General features: G+C 51.9%; 1 protein-coding gene across 1 annotated transcript; it reads right to left on the bottom strand.

The window, feature by feature from the left end:
- Positions 1-15105: 15105 nt before the first annotated feature.
- LOC136000675 (olfactory receptor 14A16-like) lies at positions 15106-19843 on the bottom strand. Its single transcript, XM_065654606.1, has 2 exons — positions 18953-19843; positions 15106-15180 (listed from the first exon to the last, which is right to left on the bottom strand). Exons 1-2 carry the CDS (start codon positions 19841-19843, stop codon positions 15106-15108), a joined length of 966 nt encoding a protein of 321 aa, XP_065510678.1.
- Between the last annotated feature and the right edge of the window lie 973 nt (positions 19844-20816).

Genomic DNA, 20816 nt, shown 5'->3' with positions numbered 1-20816 from the left:
CAACCCTGGGAAGGCAGATCCTGTCCCTCCCACGTTGCCCAGGGCCCTTCCTGGGACAGTGTGATGTGGGGCTGTGCAAGGCCAAGGGCAGGACTATGGTCCCACACCTCCCAGGTTCCTGGCTGGGGACAAGGAGGCCATGAGGCCCCTGTGCTGTAAGGACAAGGTGTCTCCTCACAGGCATCAGAGGTGGAGACAACAGCCATAGCCAAGGGGAGAAGGGGCTCATGTCTGTTGGGGGCTTTAAACCTCTTTACATCCCTTGATCATCTCCACGACAGCCTGTCCTATGCTGTGGCATCCCCTGCACCTCTTTCTCTGCAGGCTGGAGACATCCCCCCTGCTGCCCACCTTGCTCTTGTCTGAGCATCTTCCTTCCTTTGCTGATCTCTCTCCATCCTCCCCAGCTGTTCCTTGAAGCACAAAGCCTTGGGCTGATGCAGACTCCCTCTGGGTGACCTGCTCCACCACAGCACTGCCCTTCCACTCACATTCCTTCCTGCTCATGTCCAGCCTGGACCTCCCCAGCTGCACTGTGTGCCATTATTCCTTTCTCATGCGCTTTACCACTATGAAGAAAACCTCCACCATCTCGGAAACCACCCTTCCAGCACTCTCAGGCTACTCCTACACTGCTGCAGCCTCCCCAGCGCTGCTGGGCCAGAGCAGCCCAGGTCCCTCAGCATCCCACACCATGTGCACAAGGTCCTGACCCCTGCCTTGGCACAGCCCTGCACTCTCCAGTTCCTCCCTGCTTCTCCAAACTGGGAGCCGCACACTGGCACACACCCGTGTGTGTGGGGTCACACCAGTGCTGAACCGAATGGGATGAGAACTCCAGGTGTCTGGGTCCCCACGCTCCTCCTCATGCAGCCCCGTGTGCAGCTGCCTTGTTCATGGTGAGCGTGCAGCACGGGCTTGTGTGGCGGCCCTTGTAGTGCCCAGGCCCTTCTCCTCAGGGTCCCTGCTCAGCGTGTCAGGTCCTGCTCTGTCCTGGTGGATGGGGTTATTCTCCTGCCCCGATACAGGACTGGCCACTTCTCCTTTTGAAACTTCAGAGATTCCTGATGGGGGAACCCCAAAGTTTCTCCAGGTCTGGACTCTCCCTGGACTGCTCCAGCCACGGTCCCTCCAACTCCAGCCAGGGCAGGGACCACTCGCCCGGGGAGCCCCCGGTGCCCCCTAAAGAAAAGGGGCCCCAGCCTCCAGGACTCTCCTAAGCCCAGGCAGAGGCCACTAAAATGGCAGCAGTAGCAGGGTTCCATCCAGAGTTTATTCAAGGAAAAGGAAATAATTTCCAATTTCCCTTGCACAGTCTTTTAGTGCTGCTCTTCTCCTCCTTATCCTGGTGCCTCTCCCTGACTGCTGTGCCCCACTTTTGGTGGCACCAGATTGTTGGGGGCATGGCCATGTGCCCCCACAGCCCCAGGGCTTTGTCATTGGTGCTCTCACTCACAAGGGAAAACCCATCTTGTCACTGTCCACATAAAGGAGCTCCATACATCCAAGCAACTTCTTCACTCTGAGGGAATCCCACTGCTGACCCTTCCAGCCCGTCTCTCCTGAAAAGCCTGTACCCAGCCATTGCAGCACCCCAAGCTGTGTGACTTGTCCCACCACGCCTGGCGGTGACTCCATGGGTGTCAAACAGCACAGGCTGCAGCTTGTCCTGGCTGTGGCCTTGGCTGAGGGCATCAGTGCACAGTTGGGCTGTGGCACCTCAGCTGTAGCACCCGGCCAAGCTCTGATAGTTCTCGGGAAATCTGGTTGGTCTCAAGAATCCAGGTCCGCATATGTGCAAAGGTTTGACTTCAGAGCGGAGCAATGTCACAGTGCTTGGCAGATGGAAAGTTAGGGCTGAAACTGGGCAACAGGAGAGTGAGCAAGCCCTGCTGTCCCCAAGGCCAGAGAGAAACAGGGCTGGCAATGACAGACCTGGAAGGAAACGTGTGTTTTGTCAGTGGCGTCTCTGCTGCCCCTGAGGTACTTGGGCAGACGTGTCACTGATCTCTAGGAAGGACAAGAGGCTGCTGACAGGCCCAATGTGACAATAGTTTGTCTGTTCCTTGATTGTGTTATCAAGGGGGTGAGAACTGGTTTGTGAAAAGAAAAAACGGAGATTTGGAAGTGTTGCTATACGCATGGACACTCCGGTGTGAAGCGCTTCCTATTCAAGGGCTGCCCTACATCTACTGGATAGAGAAGGGACAGATCTTGCGATGCTTCAGAGGTGGGAATGAGTTTCTTGCACAAAGGCACCGAATCTGTCTGCAATGCTGTCTGGGGTGTCTGTCCCACACTCACTGTGGATGGGGATGGCTGCCCTGGACAGGACCATCGCTGTCCCTGCCCAATGCATGTAGGGGTGTGGGAGAGCCTTGGCACCTCACGTAACACTGCAGACCTGTAACTGGCACTAAAAGGAATAACCGCCCTGAATTTGATTTGTCAATCGATTTATAGAATAATTTCAGCTGGAAGAGACCCTCAGGATCATCGAGTCCAACCATATCCCAACTCTAGCACTAAACTATGTCCCTAAGAAACCCAATTAAATGTCTTCTAAACACCTCCAGGAATGGTGACTCCAGCACTTCCCTGGGCAGCCTGTTCCACTGCTTTTCCATGAAGAAATGTCTCCTAATATCCAATCTGAACTTTCCCTGGCACAACGTGAGAACCTTTCCTCTCCTCCTATCACTTGCTGCTTGGGAGAAGAGACCAACACCCACCACGCTACAACCTCCTGTCAGGTAGTTGTAGAGACCGATAAGGTCTCCCCTCAGTCTCTTTTTTTCCAGGCTAAATGGCCTCATGTCCCTCAGCTGCTCCTCATAAGACTTGTGCTCCAGGCCTGTCACCATCCATTCGGTGGTGGGCTCGTGATGCTTCGTTCACCTTGATCTTGAAGCGCAAAATTAAGGCAATCAAAATGCCAAGGGGTTGTAATTCAATCATCAATGTTTGTTTATTTATTTTTCCTGTAAAGCGGCACGTGATAGAGAGAGTGGAGAAAAAGGAAAGGAAAGAAAAGGAGGAAAAAAAAGGGTTGGCTACCACTACGAGATCCAAAGGTGTCCCTATGGTCTCAGGTGCCGTGAGAAGAGTCCTGCCGGTTCTCCGTTGTGATCCGTGATCCTTTGGTGGGGAGAACTCAACGATGTCCTGTCGGGAATCGTCTTTCATGCTTCTTCACCCCGCTTTGCTCCCATGGATTGAGGCCAATCTCTGCCTTTGTTTCGCAATCCAGGCTGAACTGCGCAGGCCTGAAGAGTCCCCGCTTCGCTTGCCAGAACCCGCCTGTGCCTGCATCGCCTCGGTTCAGGGTTCTCTTACTGGTCCATTGGGTGACCTCAAGACCTTCGTCAAGCCTCTGCGCGTGCTCTTCTTTGTTGGCCTTAGTAGCAGGGAGGAGGTGGGGGCAAGTTTGGCTGAGGCAGCAGGTGAAAATCCATCTTCTGCACAGCAGCTATAGTCCCCAGGTGGGAGAGACCTGTAGAACACAATTCCTTTTAGGAGGTGGGGGCAAGTCTGGCTGCGGCAGCAGGTGGAATCCGTACAGCAGCCGTTGTTACCTGTAGCCCCCGGGTTGGAGAGACCTGTACAACACAACTTTTTTCATCAGGCCTCTCTCCAAGTCATTTTCCAATTCTTTCTATCAGGACATCTGTTCTCCAAGTCCCTGATGGTGATGTTCAGGCAAGTACTGTTCTTCGGACCGACTCTTACACCTTCCAATCCCTGATTTCTGTGATTCTGTGAGATGGAGGGGCCAGGAGAGGGAGATGTGAGGAGATGGATGGATGAGGAGATAGAGACACCAAGAGAGGGAGGGTTGGGTGGGTGGTGGGTGAGGAGCTCGGGATGGACAGATGGATGGAGACACGAGGAGATGGAGACACCAGGAGATGGAGATGGAGGGACCAGGAGGTGGGTGAGAAGATGGGGATGGACAGATGGACAGAGGGTGGAGACACCAGGAGATGGAGAATGAGGGTCAGGTGGGCGGTGGGATGAGGAGATGGAGGGATGGCCATGTGGAGGGATGGATGGTTGGACAGATGGATGATGGACAAGTAGACACCGTCCAACTAGATGCCCCCTGCTGGGCCCTCCACCCACTCACACATCTTGTTGGGTGACACCAACTTCCTGGTGGCCCCAAAATGGATTCAGACGAACTTCCCTGGGAGAGCAGCAGTGGCCACTGCCCCTGGCAGGCCCCGCCCACAGACCCCACCCACAGGCCCCTCCCCCTCCACTCACCAATCAGGAGGAGTTCGCGGGAGATGTTAGGGTCTTGTGTTTTCCATCCTCCAGATGAGGCTGGATGAAGTTCGGGAGATGTTTGGGGGTCTCAGTTGAGGTTCAACATCCTCCAGGTGGGTCAAAGTTGGGGAGATCTTGGAGTCTTGGAGTTCAACTTTGTCAGTGTGAGGTGGGACAACATTGGCGGAGGTGGTTCATGTCTCCATCCTTCCAGGGGAAGAGGGATGAAGTTGGGGAGATGTTTGCGGGTCTTGGTTGGGGTTCAACATCCTCCGGGTGGGACAACACTGGGGGAGATGTTGGGGGTCTTGGAGTTCTCCACCGGCTAGATGAGGAGAGATGAAGTTGGGGGAGATGGTTGGGTCTTGGGTACTCCATCCCTCAGGTGGGACAACACTGCGGGAGATGTTTTGGAGTCCTGGGTTCTCCACATTCCAGATGAGGTAGGACAAAATTGGCAAAGATGTTTGGAGTCTTGGTTGGGGTTCAACATCCTCCAGGTGAAGAAGGCATGAAGTTGGGGAGGTGTTTGGGGTCTTGGGGTTCAATATCCTCCAGATGGGACAAAATTGGGTGAGATGTTGGGGTTCAACATCCTCTGGATAACGTGGGACAACACTGCGGGAGATGTTTGGTGTCTTGGGGTTCTCCACCCTCTAGATGAGGTGGGACAATGTTGGAGAGATGTTTGGGGTCTTGGCTGCGGTTCAACATCCTCCATATGAGGTGGAGTGAATTTGGGGAGATAGTTGGGGTCTTGGGATTCTCCACCCTCTAGATGAGGTGGGACAAAGTGTCCACGAATAGGATATCCTGGGTCTTGGTGTCCTCACAGGGTCCAGGGATGGGACATCTAGGCCTGGGTGTCCCAAAGTGTCCAGGGATGGGACAGTTTACGTCTTGGTGGCCCAAAGTGTCCGGGGATGGGACATCCTGGCCTGGGTGGTCCATGGGTTGGGGCATTTAACATCTTGATGGCTCAAGATGGCTGCAAATGGGACATCTTGAGTCCAGAGAAGGGATGTCCTTGGTCTTAGTGTCCCCAAAGTGTCCAAGGATGGGACATCTTGGGTCTTGGTGGTCTAAGGGGTCCCAGGATAGAACATTTTCAGTATTGGTGGCCTAAAGTGTCCAGATATGGGACATTTTATGTCCCAGTGGCCTAAGGGATCCAGGGATGGCACATCTTGTGCTGAGTTGCCCAAGATATCCAGGGATGGGAAATTTTGGCTCTTGACGGCCCAAGGGCGCTGGAGATGGGACATTTTGGGTCCAGAGATGGCACAACCTTGGTCTTGGTGGAGCAAGGGGGCTGGAGATTGGACTTTCTGCATCTTGGTGGCCCAAAGTGTCCAGCGATGGGAAATCTTTGGTGCAAGATTTGGACATCTTGGCCCGGGAGCTCCAGGGGTTCAAGGGTTGGGACATCTTGGGTCTTGGTGGCCCCAAGAGTCCAGGGATGGGACATTTTGGGTCCAGAGATGGGACATCTTCACTCCAGGAAAGGGACATCTTGGTCTCAGTGGCCCAAGGGGTCCAGTGATGCGATATCTTGGTCTTGGTGGACCAAGATTACTGGAGGTGGTACATCCTTGTCTTGGTGGCCCAAAGTGTGCAGGGATGGGACTTCTTGTGTTCAGGAATGGGACATCTTGGCCTGGGTGGTCCAATGGGCCCAAGGGTTGGGACACTGTAGGACTTGGTGGCCCAAGATGCCTGGAGATGGGACATTTTGGGTCTTGGTGGCTTAAAAATTCCAGAGATGGGACATCCTGCATCTTGGTGGCCCAAAGTGTCCAGGGATAGGACATTTTGTGTCCAGAGATGGGACATCTTGGATCTAGGGATGGGACATCTTGGTCTCAGTGGCCCAAAGTTTCCAGGGATGGGGCATCGGAGCTCTGAGATGGGTCATTTTGGTTCACAGTGGTCCAAGGAGTCCAAAGATGGGACATCTTGGTCTTGGTTGCCCAAGATGGCTGGACGTGGGACATCTTAGGACTTGGTGTCCCCAAAGGGTCTAGGGATGAGACATCCTGGGTCTTGGTGTCCTCACAGTGTCCAGGGATGGGACATCTAGGCCTGGGTGTCCCAAATGTGTCCAGGGATGGGACATTTGGGGTCTGGGATTGGACATTTTATATCTTGGTGGCCTAAGGGGTCCAGAAAAGGGACATCCTGGGTCTTGGTGGTTCAAAGTGTCCAGGGAATTGGCATCTTGGCCTGGGTGGTCCATGGATTGGGGCATTTTAGGTATTGGTGGCTCAAGGGGGCTGGAGATGGGACATATTGTGTCCAGAGATGGGACATCCTGGGTCTTGTTGGCCCAAAGTGTCCAGGGATGAGACATCTTGGTCTCTTTGGCCTAAGGGGTCCAGGGATGGGACATCTTGGCTCTGGTTGGCCCAAAATGTCCAGGGATGGGATATCTGGAGCCTGGGATGAGACACCTTTGATCTCTGTGGCCCAGCTGGTCCAGGGATGGGACATTTTTGGTCTTGGTGGTCCGAGGGGTCCAGGGATGGGACGTTTTAGGTCTTGATCACCCAAAGTCTCCAGGGATGGTACATCCGGGTTCTGGGATTGGACATTTTATGTCTTTGTGGCCGAAGTTGTCCAGAGATGGGAAATCTTGGCCTGGGTGGCCCAAGGGGGCTGGATATGGGACATCTTAGGACTTGGTGTCCCCAAAGGGTCTAGAGATGAGACATCCTGGGTCTTGGTGGCTTCATGGGGTCCAGAGATGGGACATCTTGGCCTGGGTGGTCCAAGGGGTCCAAAGGTTGGGACATTTAAGGTCTTGGTGGCCCAGGATGGCTGCAGAGGAGACATCTTGGGTCCTGAGATGGGACAACCTGGGTCTTGGTGGCCCAAAGTGTCCAGGGATGGGACATCTGGAGCCTGGGATGGCACATCCTGGGTTTTGGTGGCTCAGTGGGTCCAGGAAAGGAACATTTTAGGTCTTTTGGTGGCCTAAGGGGTCCAAAGATGGGACATCTTGGCCTGGCTGGCTCAAGGGGGCTGGAGATGGGACATCTTAGGACTTGGTGTCCCCAAAGGGTGCAGGGATGGGACATCCCAGGTCTTCGTGGCCTCACAGTGTCCAGGGATGGGACATCTTGGCCTGGCTGGTCCAAGGGGTGCAAGGGTTGGGACATTTTAGGTCTTGGTGGCCCAAGATGGCTGCAAATGGGACATTTTTAGTCCAGGGATGAGATATCCTGGGTCTTGGTGGCCCAAAGTGTCCAGGGATGAGACATTTTAGGTCTTGGTAGCCCAAGGGGCCCAAGCATAGGATATTTCAGGTCTTGGTCACCAAATGTGTCCAGGCATGGGACATCCTCTGTCTTGGTGACCTCACAGTTTTCAGGGATGAGACATCTTGGTCTTGGTCACCTAAAGGATCCAAGGATGGGGCATTTTGGCACCTGATGGCCTCACAGAGTCCAGGCATGGGACATCTTGTTGGCCTAAGGGGTCCAGGGATTGGACTTCAGGGGTCTGGTTGGCCCAAGAGGGCTGGAGATGGGACATCTTGGGTCCAGAGATGGGACATCTTGGTCTTCGTGTTCCAAAGTGTCCAGAGATGAGGCATCTTCATCTTGGTGGCCCAAAGTGTCCAGGGATGGGACATTTTAGTTCTTCGTGGCCTAAGGGATCCAGAGATGGGACATCCTGGGTCTTGGTGGCCCAAAGTTTCCAGGGATGGGACATCTTGGCCTGGGTAGCCCAAGGGGGCTGGAGATGGGACATCTTGGGTCTAGGGATGGGACATCCTGTGTCTTGGTGGCCCAAAGTCTCCAGGCATGAGACATCTTTGATCCAGGGATGCGATATTTTAGGTCTTGGTGGCCCAAGTGTATCCAGGAATGGGACATCTTGATCTTGGTGGCCCAAGGTGGCTGGAGATGGGACATCTTAGGACTTGGTGTCCCCAGAGTTTCCAAGGATGGGTCATCCTGGGTCTTGGTGGCTTCATGGGGTCCAGAGATGGGATATCTGGGCCTGGGTGGCCTAAAGTGTCTAGAGACGGGACATCTTGGAACCAGGGATGGGACATTTTAGGTCTTGGTCCCAAAGTCTCTAGGGATGGGATATCTGGGGTCTGGCATGGGACACTCTGGCTCTCAGTGTCCCAAGGTGTCCAGGGATGGGAAATTTTGGCTCTTAGTGGCCTCAGAGTTTCCAGGGATGGGACATAGCGGTCGCGAGAGCAGCTCCAATAGCAGTGTCAGCCATGGCAGTGTGTCCGGCTGCCACCACGTCTCCTCTTTCACCAGGACCGGGCCACGGTGGGGTGGCCACCTCCCTGTCCTGCCAGAGGATGCAGCTCTGCACTCCCAGCCCCGCTTTTAAAGGGGTGCCTGGGCAGGGCCCTTTGTGACATCACCAGTGACATCACAATGCCCCACTGTGGCAGTTGCACATCCCCCTGAGATCCAGAGCCTTCAATAGGGCAGTCAATGGCTCCTTTGCACCTTTTGTGCCCCGCTGTGCCTGTCCCCATGTACACACCAGGGTGGTACCAAGGTGCTGACAGTCACATCCTCCCCTGCCCCGGGCAGGGTGACTTCACCTGCACCAGCTGGGGGGCAGGAGGGGTGGGACCCTCAGTCAGTTGACAGGGTCCTCAACAAAGGAGGTGCCCAGAGAGACCGAGAAGCTTCTGGACTATGTTGTAATGCCCACAGCCTGTCACGTCCTGCCCTCAGGTATGAGTGCGGAATGGAGGGAATGGAGGTTCTAGTTTTCCTGTTTCTGGGAGAGTTTCATCCTCGGTGGAGGAGGGAGCTGAAGGTATAATGGGTAGGACTTCTTTCATGCTCTGTGAATGTTCTTTTGGATTATGCCACCTTGATACCGGTTTACTCAGTTTATCAAGGGGTAAGTAAGCCTTCCATTATATCTCCAGGAACTCCCTTTTAAATTCCCAAAACCCACCATTGTTGTCGGATCTTAGGTTGTTCCCCCTTTCCTCTTCTAATATGCGGATGCTTCTTTCTTGGAGCACTGGTAGCAGCAGCAGTACTGGTAGAAAGGGGCACATTCTTGACTTCAACATGACAGATTCCTCTCGACCTTTCTTCTAGGATTTTTACAGGGCCACATTTCCTATTATAATGTATCAATTCTTGTGCTGTTTCCCCCCACGTCCACACCTTTTTAGTATTTGGTTGGTTGGGGAAAGTCAGGGCAGGGATGAACAGTGAATCAATGGCAGTGTCAGCTCCATCCCTCTGGCTCCCACTTCTGGTACCCTGGCTTCTGATCAAACCTTCCAACCTTTCTACTGGGCTCATCAATGCGATTGTCCTTTGAAGGTTTAAGTGACTCTGGAAGTCCCCTTATCAAGGGAGTCATCATGTCAGGACTCACTGCCAGCATCATTGAGGATTCACATTTGGGAATCAATTTTCTTTCATGTACCATTTGCAAGCAGGCTGCTTTGTGTACACTTTCTAGCAATTGATCAGGTGTGCCAGTGATTGCCAGGGGCTCTCCCCTATCTAAAGGGTTTAGCCCTCCAGCCCAATAAGCAGCTCGCTGGGTTAGGGACCATGAGGCACGTCTGTCACCAGTTGTTAAGAAAACTCCATGCCCCCAGTAACCACTAGCTTCCTGTTCACTTCACTGAATTTGGTCTCCCCCAGTTAGGGATATGTGCCACACGTGCTCCGTTTCAGATTCTTTAGGGAGGCGCCCATACTCTCTCTTTAGCTTGGCCAGCTCGGTGGCAGTGTAAGGTGTTTGCTTAGTCGTAATGTGAGGGTCAGTATCCTCCTCATTTGCATAAAAATATTCTGTTTTCACTAAGGGTCTCACGTGTGGGTTTTCCTCATCACGTTTTCTCATCTCCTCCAATTCTTTCTGAGGGTAAATCTGATTTATTTGTCTGATACCTCTCTCCTCTAGCTCCCGCTCCCTCAGCACTCCTGTGTTTTATAAACATTCCTCCTTTAGAGTAGCTTTTAATGAGCAGTTTTCTTCCCTCTCTTTTTCAAATCATTGTGAAGAATTTTCTAATTGTTCTAAATTGGAGATCGTTTTTTGCGAAATCTGCACCAGATTTTCAAGGGATTCTATAATTTTGCTTTCATTACTACGTTGCCTGAGGCAATCTTCAATCGCTGCTACTAGGCTGGCCTAGGACAGCACAGACCATAGCTTTGTTCTTATCTGATCTAAACTTAGTCTGTAGAGAAATCACTCGGTCCACTACATGTCGGAGTGGATCCTTAGGACGAGCCTCGTTGGACGGAAAGAGTCGGCCAGAATAACGACAGCATCCCAATGTGGGTTAAATCGTTCTCCTTTATTCAACATAACAACAAAGACTATATAGAACTTTTTCCCTGAGCACGCGCTAAAGAAACGGTAATGATTGGCTACAATGCGCTGATCACGCATCCCATCCCCATTTGCTATTGGTGATCAGCCACTGTCCACGCGCCGTGACGTTCCATGTCTCTGCTGGTAGAGGACGGCAAGCGGCAGCCTAAACCTAAACCGCGGCCATGTGGAGCCCTGGATTGCTTCCCACACATACATGTTATGTCTCCTAACAAGTTATCCACAACTACACTCTGTAAATTAGCCCAACTATCACAAGCCCAGTCCTCTCTGGGTATGGAGGGTCGAGCCCCGTACTTTGCTAAAAGTGTGTAGAATGAGTCTCGATCTTTCCCTAACCAAAAATCTTGATTATCAACCTTTTCAGTCATTCTTATTATGAAGGGACCAAACCCACGTCGGGAAGGCACAAGTTAGTTATACAAACCCACAGCAACTGCTGTGTCGTCCTTCTCTTTCCCGAGTGGTTGGAGGGGCCAAAAATCTGCTATGGGAAGCCTCAACTTAGTTACGCAAACACACAGGATTGCCCCTTCACTCTCCCTAGCGGACAATTCTCATCAACATGAGAACAACACCCATTTTTGCACTTTGAGATCCCAGAGACAGAGCCCTCAACTCAAGCTTGGAGTGCTCAACACCAAGGCGTGTGTGGTGTGCAAAAAAACTGAATCGCCCCCCTTACTTTCTGGACACCTATCACCTTATCGGGTGTAAGGCCAGGTGTGGCTGGAGCGAAACTTTCTTCCCCTATTACAGACCACACAGCACCTGCACTCCTCTGTATTCTCAGAATCCTGTCCGTGACACCAATTTAATGTCACGGTCCATTCAATGATGGACTCGTGATGGTTCATTTACCTTGATCTCGAAGCGCAAAATTAAGGCGACCAAAATGCCAAGGGGTTACAATTCAGTCAAACAGTGTTAACTTTCATATTTTGCCCGTAAAGCGGCATGCAATAGAGAAAGTGGAGAAAAGGGAAAGAGAAAAAAAAGGGGGAAAGAGGATTAGCTACCACCGCGACTCCACAGGCGTCCCTATGGTCTCAGGTCCCAAAAGCAGCATCCTGCCAGTCCTCCGTCATGATCCATGATCCTTTGGTGGGGACATCTCAATGATGTCCAGCTGGGAATCATCTTTTACGCTTCTTCACCCCTCCTCTCTCCCGTTGATTGAGGCCAATCACCGCCTTTGTTTCGCAATCCAGGCCTAACTGCGCAGGCCCGAAGAGTCCCCTCTTCGCTTGCCAGAACCCGTCTGCGCCTGCGTCACCTCGGTTCAGGGGTCTCTTACTGGTCCGCTGGGTGACCTCAAGACCTTCGTCAAGCCTCTGCGCATGCTCTGCTTCGCTGGCCTTAGTAGCAGGGAGGAGGTGGGGGCAAGTTTGGCTGAGGCAGCAGGTGAAATCATCTTCTGGACAGCAGCTATTGTTACCTGTAGCCCCAGGTCAGAGAGACCTGTACAACACAGTTCTTTTCCTCAGGCCTCTCTCCAAGTCCTTGTACAGTTCTTTCTATCAGGGCATCTGTTCTCCAAGTCCCTGATGGCGATGTTCAGGCAAATACTGTTCTTCGAACCAACTCTTATAGGAGGTCATGGAGAACACGCAGCCAGGCTCTTCACCATGATGTGTGGTAGAAGAACAAAAGAGAATGGGTGGAAGGTGAGAGAGGTTCAGCCAGGACATAAGGAAAAGCTTTTTCCCCAGGAGCTCAGCCAAGTGCTGTCTCAGGTCACCCAGAGAGGCTGCACAGTCTCTGTCTTTGCAGGTTTTCAATCTCTGATTGAATCAAGGCTTGAACACCTTGGTCTGACCCAGTTTGTGACAGGTTGGACTGCAGACTCCTGAGGGCCCTTCAACCTCACTTCTCATATGATCCCATTGTGATGCTGGGCTCTGTTTCTAACTGGTCAGAGCAGACGATTATGGGCCATGAATCCAGCTGTGCTGGAGGTGACCATCTAAACCAACATCTCAACCAGTGAACCAGCCAACACCTGAGTGTGACTCGCTCTGGGCAAAGTGTGAGGAGTCCTGGGCAGGGAAGGTTTAGAGGGCATGGGGCGCTATGCAAGACACAAAATGATCTTGGCTTAATACCTGTAGGCCCATCAGATGTCACTTAATGTCAATGAAAATTAAAATAAGAAGAACTGAAGACAAAGATCCAAAGCAAAGGAAGGTGTCAACATACTTGTCTTTATTTTTCTTTTTTTCTTTGGGAGGGTTTCTTTTCTTTGAAAAAGAAAGAGTTTTCCAGAACTGGGAATGGATTTAGGACACAAATGTCTTCAGCTCCAGGGACACAAACACCTGGTGCCAGTGTAGATGCCCCGGGAAACCCTGCCCAGGCTCCCCCTGCATCGCAAGGTGCTCTGGTCTCCCCCAGGTCCCCTGTGATAGGTGCCAATCCCAGGCCAGCACCTCAGGTGCACTGGGGCCCCTCAAATGGCCCTGGCTGTTTATGGTGAGACAGCTGATGACTGATGTCTGCCTGGAAAGCTACACTTTGTTGTTGTTGTTGTTTTGTGGTTTGGTTTGGGGTTTTGTTTTTGTTTTTTGTTTGTTTTGTTTGTTTGTTTCTGGGGGTTTTTGTTGGCTTATTTTTAACATATTAAAACAAAAATCCAAAACAAAGAAAAAAACCCCCACCAGAAACACAAAAAAATGTTAAAAAGCGAATTACTGGGAAGTGTACTAAGGGTACTAAAAACAAATATTGGTCTTCCCCTGTACTTCTATTACCAACACTCCTTTATTTCATCTCTGTCATCATTCAGGAGTTTCCATCTCTCCTGATTAAATGTCCATGTCAAAGGACAACTTTCCAGCAGACTGTCTGGACGTTTGCCCTTCCCAGTGCTCTCAGGTTTCCTCCTCCACTTGCTCTTTGGTCATTCAGTTGCCTCTCCACTGTCTGGTTTCTGATTTGAGCTTCAGGGAGTTACAAACTTGCCCCATTCTTCAGAAGTCTAATTAACATGGTAGTTAATGTGTTAATTGTGTTTATATATATCCTTTCCTATCTCTCTGTCTAAAACAGTTCTTGTGTGGATGTCCCTTGTGGATGGTGGACCTCATTAGACCCAGCTTACACACACAGTTGAGGAAAGTGGTTTAGTGTTTATGAAATTGTGTAGTGTTTACACAGGAGAGCAGGTGGGAGCTGGTGTGCAGGAGCTGCAGCATCCACCTGCAGAGCTCAGTGCAGAAGTCTGATGTGAGGAAAAGTGATGCAAGTCCCAGGTGGCCAATGAGGGAACGGGCAGACTGGGGGTGGGCGGTGAGCAGCAAGGGTGTCCATACAGTGTCCAGCCTCAAGGGACTGTTCTCCTGGCTGTCCAGATGTCTTCAGGAGACCCTCTGGATCAATGTCCATTGCAGAATGCTGCTGTCACTTCTACACACTGAAAAATGACAGAAAATACCCTTGAAAGAAAAAACCCTCCTTTATGAAATCTTCTTTGAAATCTTCATCAGTAAGTGTCCCATTGAAACCTCTCCAGTTAGTTCTACAAGTCTTGAAGATTGGAAGAAAATTAGGAAGGAAACATGGCTTGTTAGGGCTTTCTGTGTTTTAATGAGCCCCATGGCGTATTTGGTGCTGAGTCCATGAACCTCAGATACCAAGGACAGACTGAAGAATCTCCTCAAGAAGTCCAAGTCAGAAGCAAAGCCCAAAGTACCTTGAAGCATTAATGGGCCCCACTGAGGGCTGTTACTGACAAAGCCTCCCCAGGGACTCGTTAGAGCAGATAATTAGAGGCAGTGATTGCATCAGGCAAAGGCAAAGTGCAGCAGCCCTGATGCTGAGAAAACCCTTGGTTTGTTTGATGAAGGAGAATGGCCAAGCCTTGACCCCCTGCCCCTGGGAAGGGAGATCCTGTCCCTCACGCGTGTCTCAGGGCTCTTCCTGGGGATGTGGGGATGATGCCCAGTGCAGGACAATGGTGTGACACTCCCTGGGGGGTGCAAGGAGGCAATGGGGTGCCATGGCCATGACAACCATGTGTCTCCTCTTAGGCCTCGCTGTCAGGGACATCAGCCATAGCCAAGGGGACAAAGACCTCGGGGCTTTCAGGGACATCCAGCCTTGCCAGCACCCTTGGCCATCTCCACCACAGTCCATCCTACACTGTCCCAGGCCTGTGGCTGTTTCCCCACAGGCTGCAGACACCCCATGCGCTTCCCCAGCTTGTTCTCACCCCAGTGTGTCCCCACCTGTGCTGCTGTCTCTCCATCCTCACTCGCTGTTCCTTGAAACACAAAGCCATGGCTGATCCAGAGTCCTTCTGAATGAACACAGCACTGTGCTCAGAATGACATTTCTTTGTCCTGAGGTCCACTCTGGACCTCCAGAGCTGCAGTTTCTGATGGTTTTCCTTTCTCATGCTGTTTCCCTCTACCAAAAAAAAAAAAAAAAAACAAACAGGCGTGCCATCATCTCGGAAAGTGATTTTCAAGATTTCTGAAGGTACTACTACTCTTTCTTGTCGTGGTTGTACCACAGCCACCAATTAAGATCATGATATCTGCTCACATCTTCCTCCCAGTCCTCAAGTGGGATAAGGGAGAGAACTGAAAGGGAAGGGAGAAACTTGTGGGTTTAGAAAAAAATATAAGATGACAATAAAAACAATAAAAATAATACACTACTACTAATAATATACTTATACTACAATATACATAAAGTAAAATATATGATACTCAGTACAATCCCCCACGTAACTCCAGTTGTGCCAAACAGACAGCCCAAAACAAGGGAGCACCCTGGTCCTGAACAGCCGATCCCAGCAAGAGAAAGTAAAAGTGCAAAAGGCAGAAAGGCCCAAGGGCCAACTGCAAAATGGCAGAACGGCAAAAGGCTGAACTGACATCGAACTCCTGACAGAATGAAACTTCTGAATGGAACTGACTAAACTAGCTGGGAAACCCAAAATAACGGATGTAACAAGCCCTAAAAGCTGGCTCCAGCTTTAGACTGAGCATGACGCTAATCACAGGGAATATTTCATTGATCAGCCTGCATGTCAATCCAGGTGCTGTCCTGTCTGTGTCCCCTCCTGCCAATTTGCATCTGTAGCTGGATGGCCAAAGAAGTCCTTGGTTTCCCTGACAACAGCCAAGATATCAGTGAGTTCTGACATTCCTTTCATACCAAATGGGAAACACTGTAAAGCTGCTAAAAGAAAAAATTAACTCTAACCCAGGGAGGAAACAGCGTTATTATTCTCATAGCAAATCTAAACAAAAGACTGCAGTAGCTATGAAGGAGAGAGATTCAAAATGCATCAATCTCAGTAAAAACAGCACGTTTCCTCAGCCTCCACTTCACCAGGCTAAAGAAGTTTGGGTCTCTCAACATCTCCACACATGACCCAGACTGTCTCTGGCCACACGACAGCTCCTCCCCGTTCCTCCAGAGTGGGGAACCTCCCACTGGGACACCCCGCTCCAGATGTGACCACACCAGTGCGGAGTCAAGATGGACAATAACTGCCCTTGGCTGGGTGGCCATGCTCCTCCCACTGCAGCCCAACGTGCTCATGGGCATATTCCTGTTTAGCACCACTGAGAACTGACTGAACAGCCAGGCTCAGAGGGTTGTGACCAGCGGCACAAAGCCCAGCAGGAGGTACCATGAGGAGCACTGAAGGATACCGCATCCCTACCCAACATCTCCTCCCCACAGGTGTCTCTTAGGTCCCTGGAACCACCTCAGTGACAAGGGGGAGAGCACTGCCTGTATGGGGTGGAGGAGATGGGATCTGGAATGAGGGTCCTGGGGCAGTTTCTCCTGGTTGTTCATGCAGCAACAAGCTGGGCTGGATATTTGGAGAGAGGAACTCTTCCTAAGGGCCTCCAATGGGCTTGGGGATGGTCTACAGTTTCCTGCATGCTGCCTTTTCTGGTGGAGATCACAGAGGCTGCCAGCCCTTTAGAGGACCCAGGACAGGCCTTGTCCTTCCTCTGGTCACAGCTGGACCCCAGTTCTCCAGCGCGGCCCCAGCTCAGGAGCCTTGTCTAGGGGTGACTTTTGGGGTAAGGTTGACAAGAGGGGTGCATAAGTTTGTCTTAAGGACATGTGATGAGCACCAGGACTGAAGTACCAGAGCAAAATGATGTGGCTTCTGGGCGAATACTTTCTTCGGTGCAAATCCTGAAACAGAGTCCCAGACTTGCTTTCCATGCCACCCTTCACGAGGGATGATGCACTAAAAGATTGCAAGTGGGGGACACCAATCCTTCTCCAGCTACTTCCAGGGCCTGGTGAAGCACCAGGACAGCAAGGACTTCTGGCCCTGCACCCTGAACTCTGGGTATTATCTTGGGGCAGCTGAACACCAGCATTTTTCTCTCCAAGGCAATTTCCAGCCCCGGTCAGCTCCTGTCTGATCTCCCCCCATCCCTCCTCTGATCTGGTCTGGTGCTCCTGGCCCCTTCCCTGTGCTCCCCACAGGGCCCCAACCTGGCACTGATGCTCTACAGAGCAGGTTGGCTGCAGGACCATGGGGTGACTCCACACTGGTTGTGCTGCTCAGTGAGGGACACAGATGCAACTGCATGGGCTGCACGGTCACTGAGCTCTTTCCCGGGGGTCTAAAGCTCTGGAATGGGTTCAGAGCATTTCTTGGGACTCACTGGGTTTTCTGCTCATTTTGGTTCAGCAATCCCTTCCTTGTCCTTCAGGTGCCTGGAGATCGGTGCAGGAAGATGCGGCCTATTCCCTTCCCAGGGACGGAATTACAGCCTGTAATTCTTCAAATTCTCCTTCCTGCCCTTCTTGAAGATGGGTTTGACATCTTCCTTTCCCCAGGACCTCGGAACTCCCGTGTTTCTGCTGTCACTTTTGAAAGCACAATCCAGAATCATGGGCAAGGGTGACATAGCAGACAGGAGCACTTGCAATGAGCCTGTCCAAGGGAGCTGAGATGAATCTCACTGGGCCAGTGGGGTTTGTTCCTGGAGTCACACACAGAAATGCCAGGGTTCCATCAGGCATCCATGTCTGAGCTGGTCTCAGGACTGCTTATGCACCCAGAGATGTTCAGAGACAGAGTCTGTCCCTTTTACTCACAGAGGCAGGAGTCACAGTGTCTCTCTGGCCTCCTGTTGCCACTCAAAGGGATGTGAGACACCTCAGCCCTGTGGTGTGTCACCCTGCTCTGCCCTCATCTGAGATGTCTGACGTCATGAGGAATGAACAGGGGGATCACAGTTCAAGGAAGAAGATCCCAGTGGGTGGTTTCCCATGAGCTGTTACTCCCAGTGTGAAGTGATCTTGGGACACTGTCTGTCCCACAGGCCTTCATGGAACTCCCAGGAGTAGCTGATGGTGTTTGTGCTCACTCGGTTTCATCTCACCTCATGTACATGATGTGTGTGCTCATATCTCATCTGAACAATGCAAACATGGATTTCTGACCTACTCATTCAGGAAAAAATTCTCAAGCTGGTGTGACAGCCCAGTGCTGGAAAGGGAGGTTGTGAGGGGCCAGTCCATGACGATGCCCTGGGGCAGCTTCCGTGGGGTGTCCAGTGCACAGGGGCACAGCCCAGCCCCTGCTCTGCTGGTCCTGCAGGTCTCTGGCAGGAGGCCTGGCTGTGAGAGGACACTGCTGTGTGCCCAGCCCTGCACACACACACTGTGCAGCTGTACCCTGCTGTTTGCATCTGTGGTCACTTTTTTGGGCATGTTCTTGAGAGAATCTTTGTAAGAAGAGCTAAACCTTCTGGCCCTGACCATAGGAGATCACCTTTCTTTCTGGAAAGGCTGTTGTGAGGCCAGCTCTGTCACAGCAGTGCCCATGGCCTGTCCCTGCCTGCGCTCACAGGACTGACACACAGCAGGACGGTGACCAGGCTGCCAGAGCACTCAGGCCTTGCACCAACACAAGGGATGAGAAGGAGAGTGTGGGAGTGGAACGAGAACAGCTCTGGAAGGCCAAGCGCTGGTGCTCCCTGGCAGTGCTGCCAGGCTGGACTCTTTTCCCCTCCTCCCATGCACACAGGAACTGTCCCTGCAGCTCCAAACAGGCCTTGCAGGAAGGATATAGTGAAAATGAAGTCACTACAGGATGCTTTATTTTGTTTAAATACACACAGATCATGGGTCCTCATTTACACAGCCAGGGGTTATAAAAGAAAAGCAGACAGTGAATTAGAAAGGGGATGAAAATGTTATCACAATTTAAAAAAAGGCTAATAACAACAGAAAATACAGATGAGAGACTGGACCTGTAACTAGTTACATTAAAACTGCTATGTAGAAGGAGATGGACAGTTTATTGCTTCAGAAAACACTAAGATATGAATTTCCACAGGGCATCCTTGAGCTCCTGGTTCCTCATGCTGTAGATGAGGGGGTTCACTGCTGGAGGCACCACTGAGTACAGAACAGACACCACCAGGTCCAGGGATGGGGAGGAGATGGAGGGGGGCTTCAGGTAGGCAAACATGGCAGTGCTGAGGAACAGGGAGACCACGGCCAGGTGAGGGAGGCATGTGGCAAAGGCTTTGTGCCGTCCCTGCTCAGAGGGGATCCTCAGCACAGCCCTCAAGATCTGCACATAGGATACCACAATGAACACAAAACACCCAAATCCTAAACAGACACTAACCACAAGGAGCCCAGCTTCCCTGGAGTAGGACTGTGAGCAGGAGAGCTTGAGGATCTGGGGGATTTCACAGAAGAACTGGTCCAGGGCATTGCCCTTGCACAGTGGCAGTGAAAATGTATTGGCCGTGTGCAGCAGAGCATTGAGAAACCCAGTGGCCCAGGCAGCTGCTGCCATGTGGACACAAGCTCTGCTGCCCAGGAGGGTCCCATAGTGCAGGGGTTTGCAGATGGCAACGTAGCGGTCATAGGACATGATGGTGAGAAGTGAATATTCTGCTGTAGCACAGAAAAAGAAAAAAAAGAGTTGGGCAGCACATCCCGAGTATGAGATGGCCCTGGTGTCCCAGAGGGAATTGGCCATGGATTTGGGGACAGTTGTGGAGATGGAGCCCAGGTCGAGGAGGGCGAGGTTGAGCAGGAAGAAGTACATGGGGGTGTGGAGGTGCTGGTTACAGGCTATGGTGGTGATGATGAGGCCGTTGCCCAGGAGGGCAGCCAGGTAGATGCCCAGGAAGAGCCAGAAGTGCAAGAGCTGCAGCTCCCGTGTGTCTGTGAACGCCAGGAGGAGGAACTGGGTGATGGAGCTGCTGTTGCACATTTGCTGATGAGCATGGGGCACTGTCACAGGAGCAAAAGATAGTGATAAGTTAGGGGAGACTTCTCTGAGGAAAATCAAAGCCATTTCTCACACACCCTCCCCTGCTCCACACCCCCTTGTCCTTTTCCAGACCTTCCTTCGGGTCCGTGGCTGAGCCCTGGGTGGTGCTGGCTGGAGGTGCCGTGAGGAGCAGGGCCTGTGCCCGCTGGCTGCCCAGGAGTCAGCCCTGCTCTGCAGCAGGGGTCATGGAACGGGGGGCAGGGGACGGACCTGGGGTTCAAAGTTGTCATCTGAAACTGCTGCTGGTGAAGAAGGACCTGTCAGCATCTGCACAGTGACAGAGAATGAAACAGGATGGTAAAATGAAGTTTGAAATGCTTGGGGTTTTGACAGCTTTGCAGAATCACAGAACATTAGGGATTGCAAGGGACCTCGAAAGATCATGTAGTCCAGTCATTGAACTCCCCTGGAGAGTGTTGTTGGGTGTCAGAAACCCTCGGCATTTCTGCTGCACTCAGGGAGAAGAGCGCGAGTCCTGCGAGACCAGAGGATGCCTGTGGGTCAGTGCAGAGTGAGGGCAGCTGCTCTGTCCCTCTGTCTTGCTGCAGCTGCCCTGGGCTGGCACCTTTCTGAGATGGAGGCTGATCACACTGCCATGTTACCCTGAAAAGCCACCAGGAGTGCTGAGAGCAGAGGGATCCACCTCAGACCATGACATGTCCCACCCTTTCCTAAGGTCTCAGCACCCCATGTTTAGCCCAGGACACACACAGCTCATTTCACAAACCCAGCAGGATTTCCTCCATCATAGCATCTCTGCACTTTTCTGTGAGGAATTCAGATAATGCTCATTCCCCAGCCCCACACACTGCATTGCCCACAGCCCCACAGGGCAGAGCAAAGCTGGGACACATGTTCCCGTGGACACAGCTGCAGGAAAGGACCCACAAGATCAGGCTGTGACTCTGCAGCT

The sequence above is a fragment of the Caloenas nicobarica genome, chromosome 34 (genome assembly GCF_036013445.1).
Source record: "Caloenas nicobarica isolate bCalNic1 chromosome 34, bCalNic1.hap1, whole genome shotgun sequence".
NCBI lineage: Eukaryota > Metazoa > Chordata > Aves > Columbiformes > Columbidae > Caloenas > Caloenas nicobarica.
The sequence above is the reverse complement of the archived record's forward strand: the minus strand, read 5'-3'. Positions and strand labels throughout refer to the sequence as shown.